General features: G+C 37.5%; 3 protein-coding genes across 6 annotated transcripts in view; 1 reads left to right on the top strand and 2 right to left on the bottom strand.

Annotated features, from left to right (window-relative positions):
* Positions 1–7,462, bottom strand: part of LOC130710179 (uncharacterized) — a 40,669-nt gene extending 33,207 nt beyond the window's left edge. Inside the window, exons 1-9 of one of the 3 annotated variants that reach the window (XM_057559350.1) lie at positions 7,215–7,462; positions 6,509–6,655; positions 5,578–5,655; positions 2,855–2,964; positions 2,520–2,613; positions 1,968–2,011; positions 1,517–1,585; positions 994–1,052; positions 174–381 (exon numbers count right to left, since the gene is read on the bottom strand). In XM_057559350.1, coding sequence (XP_057415333.1) covers positions 174–381; positions 994–1,052; positions 1,517–1,585; positions 1,968–2,011; positions 2,520–2,613; positions 2,855–2,964; positions 5,578–5,655; positions 6,509–6,599 — 753 coding nt within the window. In that variant the 5' untranslated portion in view covers positions 6,600–6,655; positions 7,215–7,462. The remainder of the gene's footprint in view (positions 1–173; positions 382–993; positions 1,053–1,516; positions 1,586–1,967; positions 2,012–2,519; positions 2,614–2,854; positions 2,965–5,577; positions 5,656–6,508; positions 6,656–7,214) is intronic. The other 2 variants (XM_057559351.1, XM_057559352.1) reach the window with 2 other exon arrangements.
* Positions 7,463–9,435: 1,973 nt separating this feature from the next.
* On the top strand, positions 9,436–13,775 carry LOC130711660 (translocase of chloroplast 90, chloroplastic). Of its 2 annotated transcripts, none has more exons than XM_057561368.1 (3): positions 9,436–9,742; positions 9,999–10,135; positions 11,078–13,775. In XM_057561368.1, exons 2-3 carry the CDS (start codon positions 10,000–10,002, stop codon positions 13,333–13,335), a joined length of 2,394 nt encoding a protein of 797 aa, XP_057417351.1. In that variant the 5' UTR covers positions 9,436–9,742; position 9,999; the 3' UTR covers positions 13,336–13,775. The 2 variants fall into 2 exon arrangements, with proteins under 2 accessions (XP_057417351.1, XP_057417350.1); XM_057561367.1 differs by having other exon boundaries at positions 11,072–13,775.
* A 1,322-nt stretch (positions 13,776–15,097) lies between these two features.
* Positions 15,098–16,802, bottom strand: LOC130714284 (uncharacterized). The gene has a single exon (XM_057564189.1). It carries the CDS (start codon positions 16,405–16,407, stop codon positions 15,298–15,300), a length of 1,110 nt encoding a protein of 369 aa, XP_057420172.1. The 5' UTR covers positions 16,408–16,802; the 3' UTR covers positions 15,098–15,297.
* Between the last annotated feature and the right edge of the window lie 1,641 nt (positions 16,803–18,443).

The raw sequence follows: 18,443 nt of genomic DNA, 5'->3' as shown, positions 1-18,443 counted from the left end.
GGCATGCAAATCTCTCTGCGTGCCTCACAAAATATCTCAAAAGAGACCATGAGCTGAACATCATAGACATGATATTGTGAGTCACTTTTTAGAGTTAACAACTGTCACTAAAATGACGATAACTAGATGAAAGAATGGTATGGGAAACAAGGATACTGATAAGATATCCATACCGAAAGAATTAAGGTTACATCACATGGTGCCAATATAGAATTGTAATGATTTCCTTCAGATCTTATGTTGCTTGCTGAGCAGGAGTAACCCGTGTTGTCCATAGTTACCAAGTCCATTGTACTATGAAACATACTGGAATAAAATTCCAGTCCTTTTATCTCTACAATTTTATTTTCTTGCGCCCCGAACACCATTCCATTTGAAGACCTGAACATAAGGGGTGTAAAAAGTCAAATCTAAGTTGACACCTGAACTGACATTTTAAAACATATTGCAAAATTTCAATCAACCACTTGCACTGATTTGGACTTGTTCACTTATAACAGAGTATACTGTATAGATGTTCTAGGCTCAGCTCAGGCTCAGCGTGTTAGCTATACAGCTCTATCAGAAGTTAAAAACAGAATCACAACCCTCCCTCCCCCTCTATCTCTCTCTCTCCACATCATCTTTAACAAGGGGTGAGGGTCGCTCTACCCTTTATAAACACTTAGCTAGTCATATTCCAGTCAACAAGGGTCTTCTCAACATACATAAAGGCAAGTAAGGGCTGTAAATTAAAATGTAATATTAAGAACTCTTAGTTAATTAAACAATGAGAAGTTGTGAAATTAAGCACCAACAAAAAAACAGCTTTTGGTCCTATTGTGTAAGTTCAGCACAAGAAATGAACCCAAAATATCTAGAAGGTAGCCATGCCAACTTTCAAAGCAAATACTCTACAAGGTCCACGTAAGTAGCCATTGTGTTCATATATCTTCAACCAACAAAAGGGTCCAATTATCATCACTCAGTAGAACGAAAGTAGCAGAGCATTACCCAAAGAGATTTTGCTTCATGGTCAAGTTAGAAAACTTCAAACCAAACATAATATGCCCCTGGAAAAATAAAGTAAAAAAAAAAAAACAGGAACAGATGAAAGTCAGTACTTGATAAGAAAATCATTAAATCTGTAGGCAGGCATTTGGTAGAGGGTTTGAAAATAGATTCCCGGGAATGCTATATTCCAAGGCATAATTTATTCCTAGGTAAATTGTATAATTTTGTTTGGTAGATGTGTTTCATTCCCAGTAATATTTTTAAATTTTATCTAAATAAAAAATAGAACAAATAAAATATAGAAAAACATGTGATGACTTCAAAAATAACTTCCATTCTCATGGGAATAAAAGATTCCCATCATTTTCCTTGGCAATAGAAACATGACAAAACATGTGTATTCAACTGGGAATACATTTTTCAAAAACTGTACCAAACATGGGAATGTAACAGAATGATTTGATCTGGAATGGAACCCTAGGTAATTTGAAGAGAAAAATGTACCATATGAAAATAAACTTACCAGATCATTTTGCACATCACTGTACAAAATATGAAAATTTCGAATGTCCACCTGAATGCTGTCAAGGATCTTAAAAGGAAAAAAAAAAAAAAGAGTGGTTATTGGTATCGAAAAGAAAAAGAATATTGCAGATTTTGTGAATGAAAAAAGGGAGAGTTGCCGAAATGAATGTAAAGGAATGTGCAATCTCTTTTCATTCTCTCTTTCTCTATCCTAGTTCTTCTTCTTTCAGCACAAGGTGCAAAGATATGCTTTGTCCACAACTCAAGCCCATTCTTCGAAGAGGAGTGTGATGAAACCAAAATGAATCATTCCAAGCCTTGTACCAAACAACTTAAGTTTATAGGAGACTACTCAGAGCAACTAACGAGAAAACTACATTGGATTAACATGAAGATATCAGCTACACCGAAACAGCAATTATATCAAGAATTTCAAGATATAATCCTACCTTTGCAGTAACGTGAGAAATAAAAGATTGCCCAGCATGACTACCTGCAGAAAATAAAGCTATTAATAAAACCGAAATATATAGTCTGGGAAGATTACTTAGTACATGAGAAGTGAACAAATATCTATACGACTTATAAATAGACCTTAAGGCCCAACTACCTTACTACCTTACTACTCTGTACAAACAAAACTGCATACATTAACAATAGGCTTGAAAAGGTTGAGAATGCGTAGCCACAGACATAGGGTTAAGGAGTTGGAGCTAGAGGATTTGTATCACACAGCAGAACAGAAGAATTGACAGGTTATTTCTTTGAAAAGAGGTAAAACCCCTCATTGGGCCTTTTATTCAAGTTCTAAATTGATTCGCTCCATATATCTCAAGTCACAGCTTGCTGAAATCCAAAGCCCTATTTTGACTTTTGAGCTAGATAAGGAAAATGTCTAGGGCCCAATGTTTTGGTTAGTTATCTTCCAAGGGAATGACTAAAAAATATGTGAATATATAAAGCCCAAAGGGAGCATTTCAAATTGAACTTAAATGGCTTACCACTCACACGCCTGGATAGTTTTCCCAATTCTGCTGCTGCTAGCTTGGCCTTTTTGCTAGCAAATTCTCTTTTTTCAACAGCATCAGCACTCCACTGTCACAACAACAGTGAATTGCTAAGAAACTGAATAATAATTGTACATAACAAAATAGGCACTCCACTATCACAACCACAGTGAATTGCTAAGAAACTGTATAATAAGTGTACGTAACAAAATAGATTGCAGCAAATGATATGACAGAGTGACAAAAGAAATTGCTTTTTGTCATTTTCAAAAATTCTTCAATTGACACAAATTAACAGTTATAGAAAGAGTGAAACAATTAAGAAGTACCTCTTGATCACCTCGCTGTGATGCAGAAATAAAGACATCGTCTAAAATGATTATAACAGGATCCCATGGCTTTTTCCAAGGAATTTTTATGCTTAACCTCCCAACTCGACCTAGCAAAAAAATTCAAGCGTCGTAAGGAAAGAGAAAATAGGATCTCCTCAGCACAAGAATCCTTCCTCCATGCTCTATAAATCAACCACTTGATCAGAGAAAACAAAAAGATATACTATGATCATGTTAGGATGTAAGAGAAGGGAATTTAGCTAGGGGGCTTTTATAGTAGTTAGGGCTGTTATAGTGGTTAGTTAGTAGGACGGATCACGTAGATAAATAGGGATGGCAAGATTGGAAGGGGGATTCATTGTCTTTTCATTCAATATAAATAGATTATTTCACTTCTGATTCCTGGGCAGTGTTGTCAAATAGCGGCTATAGCGGCCGCGACCCGCTATAGCGTAGCGGAAATTTGGCCCGCCGCAATCGCTACGCCGCGACATCGCGGCCACCGCGACAAACGCGATTGCGGCGCAACTCGCAATAACGCCGCGATGGGCAAAGCGGAAATATCGGGTGGGAGTTAATTTCATGCGTGATTTGAGGGAATTTTCAATAATGGCACCGCTTGGAGAATGTAATACCACCGACTGATTTAATTGGATGCCAATTAGTGGAAGAAAATGGCACCGCTTGGAGAATGATGCCACCAACTGATTTTTCTAAAATGGCACCGCTTGGAGAATGTAATGCCACTTCTTTTTTTCACACTCTATTTTCTTTTCTTTCCTTTTCTTTTTTCCTTCCTTCTTTCTTCAAATTTCCAGACTGTTTTCTTTCTTTTTCTTTTTTCATTTGTTCGCTATTCACAATTCAAACTTTCAGAATTCAGAATCTGTTTTTATGTTTTTTCACTCTGCTTTCTTTCCTTATCTCTTTCACATTTTCTTTCTCTTTCTCTTTTCACTTGTTCGTTATTCACAATTATCTGTTTTTTTTTTTCACTCTGCTCTCTTTCCTTATCTCTTTCACTTCGTTTTTTCTCCACAGTTCCGGTTTCTGTTTTTCATTTATTCACCCTCTGTTTTCTGCTTTTTATTCTGTCTCTGTATTTTATTTCGTTCTTCTTTTGTGACAAGCTATTTTTGTATAATATTTTACTTATTTTAACCGCTATGCGGTTACCGCTATTTGCCCGCGACGCTATCCGCTAAATGAAATAGCGGATTTTGGCCTCGCCGCAATTTTCCGCGATCGCGATTTGACAACACTGTTCCTGGGTTCAAAAAAATTCACCCTACCTGTCAGATATGTTGTTGGGGGAATTAATGGAGAAGTTAGGGAGGTTTTCGAAGACCAGAGGTCTACGATCTTTGGAGTTCCTCAAGAAGAAGCTGGCAAAAATAGACTGCATCCGAAAGATGCTTACAAGATGGACACCAAACAAGGTATTGAATTGGAGTTTGATGGCACTGCTGAGCAAGACCCTCGAGAAGAAGCACAATCCCATCTAGACACCAAGAATTATTGAGAGCAAGACAACAAAAGGGAAGATGAAGTAAAGAAGATAAAGATGAGACAAGACCTTAATGTTTAGTGTGCGGGCTGCTAAACAAGAGATGGGACATTGCAAAATTTCTCAATGAAGCACATTCTTGCTGTTTGCTGCCCACAGTGGGACCCTGGAGGAGAGATTTTGGTTTCAATTACTATGAAGCATATGGAGTTTTATCAGAATGCAAGCATGAGGGCAAGTTTGAATTTGAATGGCTGATACTGTTAGGATGTAAGAGAAGGCAAAATCAGTTTGGGGGATTCATAGTAGTAAGGGGCTGCTCTAGTAGTTAGTTAATAGCAGGAAGGGATTAGGTAAATATAATGGATTGAGGGAGAGGGAGAGGGAGAAAAATCATTTCTGAATATTGAATTATATTGAAAGAATTGAAGAAAAGTTACATGAGAAGTATATATAAGCTCAGATTTGAGCAACTAACAGTTGTTTCTGGATCTAACAGCTACTAAGTAATTATAGCTGAGTTTTTACATCATAACTAACTAACTCCTTGTAGATACAATCTACTATAGCCGAGGGTAGACTACTCTCTACTCTAGACTACAATAAAATAAAAAGGGGGTGATGAGATTGGAGGGGTATTCATTCAGTTTTGTCAATTTGAGAAGGCAGAGCACTAGCTCAGTAGTAAAGGGGAACCCTTGGAGGAGATTTATCTCGTTTTCTGTTTATTGTTTTCACTCAATAATAGCAATAGATCTTTCAATTCTGATTCCTGGCATCCTAACAGATTATAAAGGAAGAACTATGATGTGGAAGCAGAAAAGAGATCAAGATTTTATGGAAATGTACTGCATTGGTGTTCTGTGGCGTATCTAGTTGAATAGGACTGCTTGGCTTTTTTCAAGGTCCCTGTTGCCTGTAGATATAATGTAGGAAGGTTTTGGCCCTTTGGTCATTGCCTCTCCAGGGAATTGTCATTTCATATATGCACAGAGATTGGGCTGCCACTGTGCAAGATTACTCTTGACTTCTGTTTTGCTGGTTACTCTTTGTAATTTTCTCTTTTAAAAGTTTATTTGGGAGGATAGATTATCCTCCTATGATCTATCTTTCTATGTCTATACTTTCTTGATAAGTTTTGTTTTTATCAACGAATAGAATTATAAATGGAAGAAATTAGTTAAATCTTAGAAGGAGAATGACAATGCCATACCTTGCTTTAGTGCAAATGGAAGCTGGAGATAATCAAATGCTTCAAGTATCAGCTCCACATTCTCTAATAGTACTTCCTCTATTGAACAATACACGTTCAAGTCCAAAATCAGTCCATAAAAAAACTTCACTTAAAGTACATATATGTTTGAATGTTAAATTTTCTTCTTCTTACGACAAAAACATTACAATAAAACAGCAAAATAGGATTGAAGTACACCAGCAACTTTTCGAAATAGTTAAACAAACATGCATAGCTAATCCTACAAGGAAATGTTAATAGTTAACATTAAGGAAATTTTACATCCTTTAGCCAGTAGTAGACCGAGTGAGTGGATAGCGAGAAAAATTGGTTCACAAAATAAGAGAACTAACATTGAAACAAGTAAAGATCTATTTAGGTCCTCCAAAGATACAAGTATCCTTGGTTTGCTCCTCCAATAATAAATAGTTAAATACAAAAAATTGGTCTTTCTATAGCCATTTTCCCAATCAAATTTGTCCTTCTAAATATTTTTTCACATTAGTTTGACCTTTCAAAAGGCCAAATTTGATGTCAAAAACTCAAAATACAACATTCAAGCAACATTATAATGCATTTATCATTAAAGGACCACAATGATGGCACCTGTATCATTGGAAGACCAAAACGAAGCGGCAAAGTTATCAAAGTACACCACAGTGCACAACGAAACGAACCTTGTGACCAAATTCAAGTTTAAAGCCTAAGCTCAAAGTTTAGTTCAATGAGCTGTTAGTGACTGTTTATTTCAATTTAGCTTCAAGGAATACATTTATTTTCTTTCAAACACCCTCTCAGGATGCTGCATAAGTGATTATTTCCCCACAATAACATGCTCCCCAAAAAAAGGTAAATATTACAACTAGGCAACATAGCTACAAAAAAAAAGCACTGCTGCGGCATCACATACCAAGTCTAATCTTCAGCTGCTCTTTCTGGATATCTTTGAAATATCGGCCTAGGTAACCCAGAAGCAACTGATGAACCAGACCTTCAAACATTGATGCAGAACTATTTCCGTAGACGTAACAACATCAATAATTTTCAGATAGCTGCACTGAAATCAATTACAAGCTGGTTAGTGCAACCAAGTAAAACTAAGAAAACCCACTGACAACCCTCCCTAAACCCCTCTCTATAAAACACAAAAAAAAACACCAAACTTTAAAATAAAAATCAGATTTTTAAGTAAGAAAATGCATCATTATTGGCAACATAGTGTAAAATGTCATTTTGATCAGCCAAATGATTACATGGCCCCGTTTGGAAGAGCTTATTTTAGCTTATCTGATAGCATAAGCGCTTATGCCAGTGTTTGGCAGAGCTTATGCAAACAGCTTATGGTTGTTTTGAGCTTATTTTCATAAGCTACTCAGGATAGCTTATGAAAAAGAGTTTAGGCTTATATATAACTTATTTTCAATGATAAAATAGCTTATGAATAAGCGCTTGCTTAATTAAGCTGTTTTCCTAAACGGGGCGTTGATGGAAGTAAGGGTACTTCAACCACCATACAAGAGAAAAACAGATTGTATGAGCAAATCCAATAAACTAGTAGCAGACACAGTTGCTAATACGTAATAAACCAGAAATAATGATAGAATCCTACAACCCACCCGAACAAGAAGGGAATCGAATTCAGAGATACAATCACCAAGTGCCAGCAACCTTCCAATAGACTTGCTTGCCGTTCTTCACTGTCAGAAAAGGAGACAGGATGGTGGTCGTAATCCTCAGTGGCGGCGGGGACGGAGGCGCCGGCGAGGAAGCAAACAACAGCAAGCGTTCATCATCTGGGTGTTACGGCGAGGGTTCGTGGTGCAAGGAGAATGAGCAATCTTGAGTGAAAGGGAACCCAGAAATTAGAAAAGTGCATTGCCTCATGTCATTTTCTTCCCAAAATACCCTCAGTGATTTTTACATTCCACAAACTTTGGAACAATTTAAAAAAAAAAAAAATCTGCACTACTAGGTCATTTTTGCACTTTGTATTCCGCAAATTAAAGTGCGGGATTGTTTTTATCGCAAACTTAACTACGGTTAGCATAAACATAGTTTTACACGTTTAAGTGTGGAAGAAGTTATCGATCTACCACAAGTAGTGTGAAGAAGTTCTCACTAACGGAGGTATGTAGTAATGTTGCGACATCATTCAGAGTGATAATCATCTCAGAAAATGACATGGAAATATGGTGTTTGTGGATGTCACCTCTCGATGAACAGAGACATCATTGTCTTGTTGGCCATGGTGAATTTGCACTGCATAAGAGAGGCAATCTCTAACATTTGAACCACTTAAAAAATTGATCAGGTGACCGCATACAAGATTTTTCAACACCCTCTCGCGATGGTATACCTTAAGTAGAGACATGTTTGTGGAGTGTACCACATATTAGTTTGCGGTAAATCGTGGTATATCCACAAACACGATTGCAATGAGTACCAAAATCAAGTGCACTTTAAAATCCACCACACAAAGGGTATGAAAAACACATCGCAATTTGCAAGTGCAATAGACAAAAAAAAAGCGCAAATTGAAAGTGCAAAATGAGCATTTCAAAACCGAGAGCATGCAAGAGGACAATAGTGGTAGGAGAAAATAAATAAAATAAACACAAAAATGGAGCAGGGATGAGGAGAATGATGTTTACATGAAGATGAAGTTGAGTTGAAAAGAAACTTGAGGCTGCTGGTGAAGAAGATTTAGGGTTGAGAGAAGGATAGAGAAAAAATGAAGTGGAGATGGTAGAGATATGAGATATGTGCAGAGGTGAAGTGTTTTTGAAATTACTTGGGATTTTGGTATAAGAATGTGTGAAAATGGCATTAAAATTAATGCACGTTGAAAATTACGAGTTTGAAATTTGTTGTGTGTATGAAGGATATTATTATTATTATTAGGTAGGACTTAAAAAAAATTCGGGTTGGGTGACCCGAGGGTCAATCGAGGCTTGTACCAACCTGACATAAGATATTCAATTAGACAACTAAAAACGGTATTTTTTAAAAAGTCGGGACGTCAGATCAACCCGACCTGATATCATTAGGCCAAGAAGGGTAATCGAGCCGGGTTAGACCTTGTACACCATTATTAGCAACTAGCAACTAGTTTTGAACAACAAAAAATAGAGAAGCAACTGGCAAGTGACTACCCTCCCAACCAACGGGCAAGTATCCATTTTCTTAATCAAATATGATAAGAATTAAAATTCTTCTCGTAACTAAACATAGTGTAACACTCAGTTATGATTCAAAATAGAGTAACTAGGTCATTATGAATATTCAATGTAATTTCACAACTTTTTGAAATAGGCTCAAAACTCACATTACGAAACTAACTTCAACAAAGCACTAGAAATCAATAAAACTATGCTAACTCTTAACTTTCTAATGATTACGTTCAGTTATAGCTAATCACAAGTAAGGGAAGTGGGTTTTAGCAAATAACATCCTAAATACCAACTCAATGGGTAAGATACATAACTGATCCTATTAAGTCAAAGTGCTCAGGATTGACTATAACCTTGTCATATTTACGAATGGTGGCGGGAGGACGGGAGTGGCACCAATAACATAACCTTTAAGGTCACAAGCAACAAGAAGAGATCAAAATTGTTTGCACCAGACATGGTAGTTGATGTCATTGAGTTTGATGAGAAGGTTAGTAGTTATGTTAACTCAACAAGATCTTTCTAAACTTGAGGAAGAAGAAGTAGGAGTTACAATATTTGAAGCACATCAAGTTTTTATGTCTATTTTTATGCAGTGATATGTGTATAATTTTTTTAATAAATTTAACCAATAAATTGTTATCCTAAGTTTTATCTAAAGAACTTAAGAAAAGAAAAAAACAAAGGAAGAGAAAGAGTGAGTTATGACCGTGTGAGTTGTTGTCTCTATCTGCCTTATCCCCCTCCGTAATCTCCATCTCCCAATTTTCTTCTTCTTCATCCTCCTCGTTCTGCTTCACCTTCAATTCCTTCGGGATCCTCTTTCTTCAAATTAGGGTTTTTGTCAACGCTTCCTTCATCGGGATTCGAGTATCCCAAAGCTTGTTTCACTGCACCTGTCTCTCGCTTTTCGTCCCTCCTCGTGCTTCACGCCCAGAATTCAAACTCAGTGTCTCCAACATCTCATTTCCAAGGTGAATTTCAATAATTGCTACTACTACTACTACTAGGTGATTTTGTCAAAACCCAGGAATAAAAAAGCATTTTCATTCATGGGTTTTGACAACTTAATCTTAATGATTGAGTATTTTCTAAAATGGAATTCAATTAGGGATTCCATGAGAAGTGATAATGTGATTTGTTTCTAGTTTGTTCTAGGTAGAAAAAACGTTGTAATTCCTTGTTTTAATGTTATATGGAGTGATGGAAGCTTCCTTTCAAATGTTGCAGTATGATGAAAGGTGTGAGGGACTGGGTTTTTTCTCAGATACTGTCCAATTCATTGGTCTCAACAACAACCCCGTCGACATCGGGCAGCGGTAGTTTCTATGATGAAGAGCGCCGGGGAGAAGATATCAATGACCAAGGTACAACCCTGATTCTACTGTTTCTGTGAAATTACTGAAAATGCACTTACATAGCTTCTCATGAGAATGCACCAAGGAAAAAAATGGTGGGTGGTGAAATAGGATTATAGTGATCTCGTTGGCTCTACTGTTTCGTGCATGTTAAGCTCAGCGGATAAATAGTTGTTTACTTAGTTCCATAATGCAACATATATTTTTTCATGTGCTATCATTTGAGACTACTCTTTGGTAATGGTATGGCGATGCTTATATTCAGTCCTTGGAGGGGATATATAAGATGGTGTTTATTTTCTTCTTTTGTGGCTGCTTAAAATGTAAGGCAGTTAAGTGGCATTTACATGTTTAGGACATATATGTACTACCGTGCCAGATGTCTGTGGGGGGATATAAATCCAAGATGTTATCTAGGCAAATGACCCATCTATTGTTGAATAAATACCTTTTGGGTGTAAAATAAAATTTTGTAGTCTTACCTCATTATAAAATTAAATTCCTAATAACCATTATATTAATGAACTTAAAAATACATATTAAGGTGGCTGGAGTTGCTTGACTCTCCTGGTATATGCCCTCTTTCTTCAGGAATTGCTACTGTCATATATGTACTGCATTTTGCTTATCGTTAGTTCTTCGATGCTGGGTGAAATAGAAGGATTCTCTTTCATGTCTAGTCCAGTGGACAGGTATATTTGAAGATTCTGTTTGCCACACTTCTAGGAATGTGGAATTCCCACAAAGTAAAAGTGGTGTTGTGATGTTGATTTAAGGGTTTATTCCTTAACTTATTTAACTAAGGTTGGATAAGGCAAGCTATTCTAATTTTCGAGTGTACGAAACAATCCTGAATACCTATTTGCATTAATGCTGATTTTCGTGACCGCACTGTCTATCATCAGTACAATTTAGATAGAACTGATACATTTGTTCTTTCTTTAGGTACAGTTCACTCAGCTAGTGCAGTATCATCACCAGTTCCTTCAGACACATCAAGCTCTTTTGGTAATCAGATTATTCCGCATAATTCCACCTTGCAGCAAATTTCAGATGCAGAAATTTGTCAATCTCAACATAATGCCAATGAAAGACGGAATGACACTTTGGCAAAGGTTGAGGAACTCCAAGTTAAATTCTTCCGTCTCCTCCAGCGTCTTGGTCCGTCACAAGAAAATCTCTTGGTTACACAGGTTCTTTCTCGGATGCACCTGGCAACCTTGATTCGTGCTGAGGAACCAGATCTAAAAAGAGTTAATGTTAGTAGCAGGAGAGCTCGAGCAATAGCAAGCCAACAGGAGGCAATTGGTATTCCCCAATTAGATTTCTCTTGCAGAATACTTGTCCTCGGTAAAACAGGAGTTGGTAAAAGTGCTACCATAAATTCAATATTTGGTCAAGCAAAAGCCATCACTGATGCATTTCAACCAGCTACTAGTTTCATCCAAGAAGTTGTGGGAAATGTCAATGGGCTTAACTTAACATTTATTGATACCCCTGGTTTCCTCCCTTCCTCCACCAATAATGTGAAGAGAAATAAGAGGATCATGCTCTCTGTGAAGAGATTCATCAGAAAGTCCCCCCCGGACATTGTTTTGTACTTTGAACGGCTTGATCTTACTAATGCTGGTTATAGTGATTTCCCACTTCTGAAGCTCATTACCGAAGTATTTGGCACAGCAATCTGGTTCAACACTATCCTAGTGATGACTCATTCTTCCTTACCTATTCCAGAAGGACCTGATGGGTATACTGTTAATTACGATTCATATATTTCTCAACGTACCAACATAATACAGCAGTATATACATCAGGCAGTGTTAGATTCAAGGCTTGAAAACCCCGTACTATTGGTTGAGAACCATTCTCAGTGCCCGAAAAATATTATGGGGGAGAAAATTCTTCCAAATGGACAAGTTTGGAGATCTAGGCTCTTGCTATTTTGCATCTGTACAAAAATTCTGGGTGATGTCAATTCCCTCCTTAAGTTTCAGAACAGTGTAGAACTGGGACCAGCAAATAGTTCCCGAATTCCTTCTCTGCCCCATCTCCTTTCGTCTCTTTTACGTCATCGTCCTGTACCCAACCAGAATGGAATTGATGATGAAATTGAAGAAATTTTACTCTCAGATAAGGAAGAAGAAGATGAATATGATCAACTTCCACCCATACGGATCTTGACAAAATTCCAGTTTGAAAAGTTGTCCAAGGCACAGAAAGAAGATTATCTGGATGAATTGGATTACAGGGAGACTCTTTTCTTAAAGAAACAATTGAAAGAAGACTATCGTGAGCGTAAACAGAAGTTACTTTTAAAAGAGAAAACACTTTTGGATAGTGATCCTTCTGATGATGATCCTCCGGAACCTGTTCTGTTACCAGATATGGCTGTTCCTCCAAGTTTTGACTCAGATTGTCCTATACACAGATACCGTTGCCTTGTTACTAATGACCAATGGCTTGTAAGACCAGTTCTTGACCCTCAAGGTTGGGATCATGATGTGGGCTTCGATGGTATAAACTTGGAGACAGCTACAGAAATAAAGAAGAATGTACATGCATCTGTTGTGGGACAGATGAGCAAGAACAAGCAGGATTTCAGTATTCAATCTGAGTGTGCTGCAGCTTATGTTGATCCGTGGGGCCCTACCTATTCTGTCGGTGTTGATGTTCAATCTTATGCTAAAGATCTGATATATACTATTCATAGCAACACAAAGTTGAGAAACATAAAGCACAATACTGCTGAGTGTGGTCTTTCTGTGACATCTTTTGCAAAGAAGTTCTATCTGGGTGCAAAACTTGAGGATACTGTGTTAGTTGGGAAAAGATTAAAATTTGTCATGAATGCTGGTCGCATGGAGGGTCCTGGACAAGTGGCGTATGGCGGGAGTTTTGAAGCTATTGTACGAGGGGAAGATTATCCTGTAAGAAGTGACAATTTAAGTCTGACAATGACAATCCTCTCCTTCAACAAAGAGATGGTGTTGAGTGGAAGTTTACAATCTGAGTTCAGGTTAAGTCGAAGCTTGAGAGCATCTGTTGGTGCGAATCTAAATAGTCGCAAAATGGGGCAAATATCTGTAAAGATGAGTAGCTCTGAGCATTTACAAATTGCCCTGGTTGGTGTTTTCTCAATTTTCAAAGTGTTATCACGTAGGAAGGCAACAAGTAAAAACGTGATGAAGGAAGTAATGGACAGAGATTAGGTTATGTTTGTTGACTTTGTTCTGTCACTGATCATTTTTGTTCAAGGAAGAGGTGAAAGTGGGGAAGCATTCTACATGCTAAACATAGGTATGGACCATTTTCCCTGCGAAGGGAGGATAGATGATCATTTTTGAAGAGTTAGATTAGTTTCTTTTTGTGATAATTCGGATGCCTGTTTTTGAAGTCTCATTCAGGTAAACGGATGGCATATTGAACCTATTGTCTGTACATAGTTGTTCAATACTTCAATTATCAGTATCTGGATTTCACCAACTATTGGTATTCATTTAGTAAAATGTAGTCATAACTGTACAGTAAAGCACAGAAACCATCTGGCTTTTTTGTTATGTGATTTGTTCAAATTAGTTGGAATATGAATGCTTTAACCGGAGTTATTGAAATGTGGAAAACGTTAATGAAGCTCAGGATATATTGAGAATGATAGTGTCACCTTCAAGAGTTCAAAATCTTTCAACCTTCATTAGAGGTTGGATGCATTGGAAACCATCTTGAACACGATTTCATCTAAATCTTGATAGATGAAATGAAAGTAAATGCTTGTTGATCTTCTTTCTTTATCTTAAAACAATTCTCCTTTTTGTTAAGGTGAGGCTTAACCTTTCCCCACAACCTCCCTTGAAAGTGAGAGAATGAATGCAAGTCACATGCAAGGGTCCAACTCACCAACTCGTGTGCTAGTTCAATTAATATGTTCCGCATAAGCAAGAAATGTTAATTTTATTTATAAGCGCAAGAAATGTTCGTATTTTGACGGAAAAAAGATGGCACAACCAACTGCAAACGGCTAGCAATGTTAGAGGACTTCAATCGATCGTTTTAAAACATTAGGGTCTCATTTACACATTCACGTTAATAAGAGGACTAAAAGTGCAATTAACTCTAGTTATATAAATGGTTCGTGCACCACACGTTCATTGGTCATGACATTTAAACTTTAAAATAGATATCAGCTCTCCGTAAGTTTCCATGGTGCCAATTCCAGCACGCAACTCTGTGACTTGCTCTTCCAGTTGAAAAAAGCGAGTCCGAGGAAGTAGAAGCTACTAGGAACATCATAGGTCTAAATTTTACCTTTAATTAGTAGTAGTATTTAAACAAATCATGTTAACATGTAGTAGAAAAGAAAAATGTCTGTTGAATTAAATATAATATGAAAAGGCAAAAGCTATGCTGTATCAACCAGTCAACTACTCCTTCACCTCGCTAAACTCGTGGATTGAATATTAAGTAGACGTGTGCAGATGCGTGTGTGTAGGCTTTGAACATTTGTTCCGTTTTCCAACCCCACTCTCCACCACACAAATGGCATATACCCTTCTAAATCCTGACTTGTCCCCAGCATATTCTGTATCCAAATTATTCCAAGCAACAAACAATCTCGATTCACACTTTAGCATTCATTCAACATTCTTGCAATTGCACATCTAGAAATCTCATAGTTATAATTGGATCTTAACATCTCACACAACACATAGTTTCGCTGCTCACACGAGCTGATTGTGCACTAGCCCTTTGATTAGTTCCAAACAAACACGGCAATATCAGGGTTACCACCTGCGCCGCTAGTTTGCAAGTAAAACAATGTAGAAGACTTTGATACCAATGGATAAAACCTTAACAAAACTATACCACAAAAACTAGTTATTGTAGTTGTAAAGCAAAAAGCTCAAAACTTATAAACCCCATGTTAAAATCTCATTCAATAATGGCCTTCAACATCAATCACATGAGACAAACATGTTCACCAATACCTTCATCACATTGACACTCAGATTACAACATTATCATGATGGTATTATACAAACAAATGAAAGTGGAGGAAGAAGAAGTATTGATTACACTACTCTACAATCTAAAATGAACAAAATTGAATTCCCTGTTCCTAACATGCAATCTGTACAAACAACCAAAAAAAAAATAAAGTAAAGTAAAGAAAAAGTTTAGGGTGAACTACCCCACAAAACCTCAGCAACAATGGTAGCAGATTCAGCATCAGAAAGAGAAGCCTTTCTAACTCTCTCCAAAATCTCAGGCTTCAAAGCCCTTTTCTCCCTCTGCCTCAACCCTTCCCCTACATCCAACTGCACAGCAAACATCGCCACACAGCTCGCAAAAGGGTGCCTCATCCCTCCACCACCACCCTCCACCTCCAATCTCTGAAGCTCAACAAGCTTCTCCACCACACCCTCCTTCATCATAGCCTCAATCGCCTCCTTCCGGCCAAAATACCCAATCTCAAGCACCACCTCCACCGCCAGCACCGTCAACTGCAGATCGTCGGAACCCAGAAGCGCGATGATCTTCGGTATCTCGCCGTTGGACTCAATCTCGTCGACGAAAGGGGACCTGATGGACTTCACAAGGGAACACAGCACGTCGAGGGAATCCACGGAGGCCATGGAAACCAAGGCTCGAACGGTCGGACCCATCAGCACCTGACCGACGAACACGTCCTTGTTGAACCGGATCAACGCGGCGATGGCCATTCCGGCGTGCTCACGGACCGGTTGCTGGCACTTTTCATCGAAGAGGAGCGACTCGAGGGAGGAGAAGAGTTTCATGGTGAGGACGAGGTTCTGAAACTCGCGGTCGAAGCCTTGGTTGACTCGGTCGATGAGCTGGGTGAGGAGCGGGAGGAGGAGGAGGAGGTCGTGGTTGTTGGTGAGGGAGCGGGAGAGCGTTTGAGTGGTTTCACGGTCGATCCAGGCTTGAAGCTCGGCTTCGATGGAGGCGGCGACGCGGGAGATGGAGTGGGCGGAGAGGGGGCGCGTGAGGAAGGAGCGGATGCCTTTGGCGTTGTGGAGGGAGTCGAGGAGGGTCTTGAGGCGGTGGAGGTGGTGGGAGAGTGGGGAGTCGGTGGAGAGAGTGGTGTGGAGTTGGAGGAGAGCGTTGATGGCAGGTGAATGGTCGTCGGAGGAAGAAGAAGAAGAGTGTTGGATGTCGTGTGAAGCTTGTTTGAGAGCTTGGAGGACTTGCAGAACTTGAGGGATCATCTGGGTGTTGTTGTTGATGGTGGTGGTGTCAGCTTCTTCTCTTGATGGTTCTTCCATGGCGATTCAGTTCGAACACAGTTTCTCAATCTTCTTCTTCTGGTTATGCCTTATATACGCAACTCATGAGTGTGTTTGGGTTTGAGTGTTGAATGGTGTTTTTTTAAGGTACAATAAGATAAACTAAAGTACTTTGGAGTTTTATGAGGATATCATTTGGAATTGGATTTTGTGATACTTAATCCTCTTTTAAATAGCATCAAAAGAGTTGTCTTAGGTGGGAGTTGTAGATAGAGTAGTATATGCTAATTGTTGTTCCCGAATCTAAGCCATTGTACATGCTCTTGATGTTATGTGGTGGTTGTGCTGTGCATCATTCTCATGAATCTTTTGGTACAGTGGTGCGATGTAAACATGGTAGAGGAGGTACATCCAAATGCAATTTGACATTCAAATTAGAATGAGAGTGTTGAGAAAAAAACTCAAAGTCTATAGAAGAACAATGAACTAGCAAAATAAATAATGTTTATAGAGGAGTGATATATTGACTCCAGGAGTAACTTAGAAAAGTGACTCCAAATCATAGCCATTAATTTTAGGCTTAAATACTCTGTAGGTCCCTGAAATTGTCTGCCGTACGAAAATAAGTTCCTGAATTTTTTTTTTCCGATTTCGAATCCCTGTAATTTTTTTTTAATCAGAATAAGTCCTTACTCGTGTTTCCAGCCTATGTGGCACAATTTTTGCTGAGTCATTTATTCCACGTGGCTTTTCTATTTTTTTTAAATACACATGGATTAAAAAAATAACATTAAATATTTTAATTTTAATTTAAACTCTTTTTAGGGTTAATTAGATTTAGTGATTTAGGGTTAATTAGGTTAATAAGATTTTAATTTAAAATTTAAAATTAATTTTTTTAGGGATTTAGGGTTAATTAGATTTAGGGTTAATTAATTTTTTTAGTCATTTAAATGTTTAATTTTAATTTTTTAATACATGTGTATTTAAAAAATAGAAAAACCATGTGGAATAAATGACTCAGCAAAAATTGAGTCACATAGGCTGGAAACACGAGTAGAGACTTATTCTGATTAACAAAATAATTTCAGGGGTTCGGAATCGGAAAAAAAATTCAGGGACTTGTTTTCGTACGGCAGACGATTTCAGGGACCTCTAGAGTATTTAAACCTTAATTTTATTACAAAACAGTGGTTGAGATTAATATTTAAAATCTCACGTGATTCTACCCCTTTTCTCTTTTTTTTAGCAAACACTCTTCTCCGTCGTTCCCTGGTTCATCTTCGCAAGCAGCAAACATCGGTTGAAGTTCTCCCACCATGTCAATTTTAAGAGAATTAATTTTGGTCTTCAGATCTCGTATAATGACTTGTGTATTAGAGAAGGTGCAAGAATTAGTTTGATTCAAGTTTTAACCTTTTCTTGTTCAAGATTTACAAATCAGTACCAGCAAGATTTTGAACCACAATTTAACACATAAGAATCCAATTCATTGTGGACGATTATGGAGGCAAATGAATAAAAGGTGATCGATTGTTGTACATGCTACTCGTGTACCATCAGAATATGATATTTTTGTAGTGGTCGTTTGGTCTCTAGATTTCATCGTTTCTCTTAGAAAGATGGAGGTGATTTCAAAACATTTTTTAAAAAATTTAAAAAATTGTATTACAATTGTTTCATTTATTTTTTTTTAACTGAATTGATTCATCTTTTCAGCCATCTTTTATTTTTTAGATAATATCATTTCAAGATAGTTTTAATAAGGTTTAAATACTTTGGAGGTCCCTGAAATTGTATGGTGTATGAAAATAAATCCCTGACTTTTTTTTTTCCGATTCCGGATCCCTGAAATTTTTTTTAATCGAAATAAGTCTCTACCTGTGTTTCATCACTTTCATGCTTATGTGGTTCATTTTTTGCACAGTCATCAATTCCACGTGTATTTTTTCTTTTTCTTTTATTCCAAGTGTGTTAATGAATTATAATTAACAACTAAATCTCAAAATTAATCCCTAACTAATTAATCCCTATCTAATTAATCCCTAACTCTATCAAAAATCATTTTCAAAAAA

This window comes from Lotus japonicus, chromosome 4 (genome assembly GCF_012489685.1).
Source record: "Lotus japonicus ecotype B-129 chromosome 4, LjGifu_v1.2".
Lineage (NCBI taxonomy): Eukaryota > Viridiplantae > Streptophyta > Magnoliopsida > Fabales > Fabaceae > Lotus > Lotus japonicus.
This window is presented reverse-complemented; position numbering and strand designations above follow the sequence as displayed.

Excerpts from the sequence above, each read along its gene's own strand:
- LOC130711660 (XM_057561367.1), top strand. The coding sequence starts at position 10,000 with ATGATGAAAGGTGTGAGGGACTGGGTTTTTTCTCAGATACTGTCCAAT. Across the intron at positions 10,136-11,071 it reads AGAAGATATCAATGACCAAG|GTACAGTTCACTCAGCTAGT; the intron begins GTACAACCCTGA and ends TTCTTTCTTTAG.
- LOC130714284 (XM_057564189.1), bottom strand. The coding sequence starts at position 16,407 with ATGGAAGAACCATCAAGAGAAGAAGCTGACACCACCACCATCAACAAC.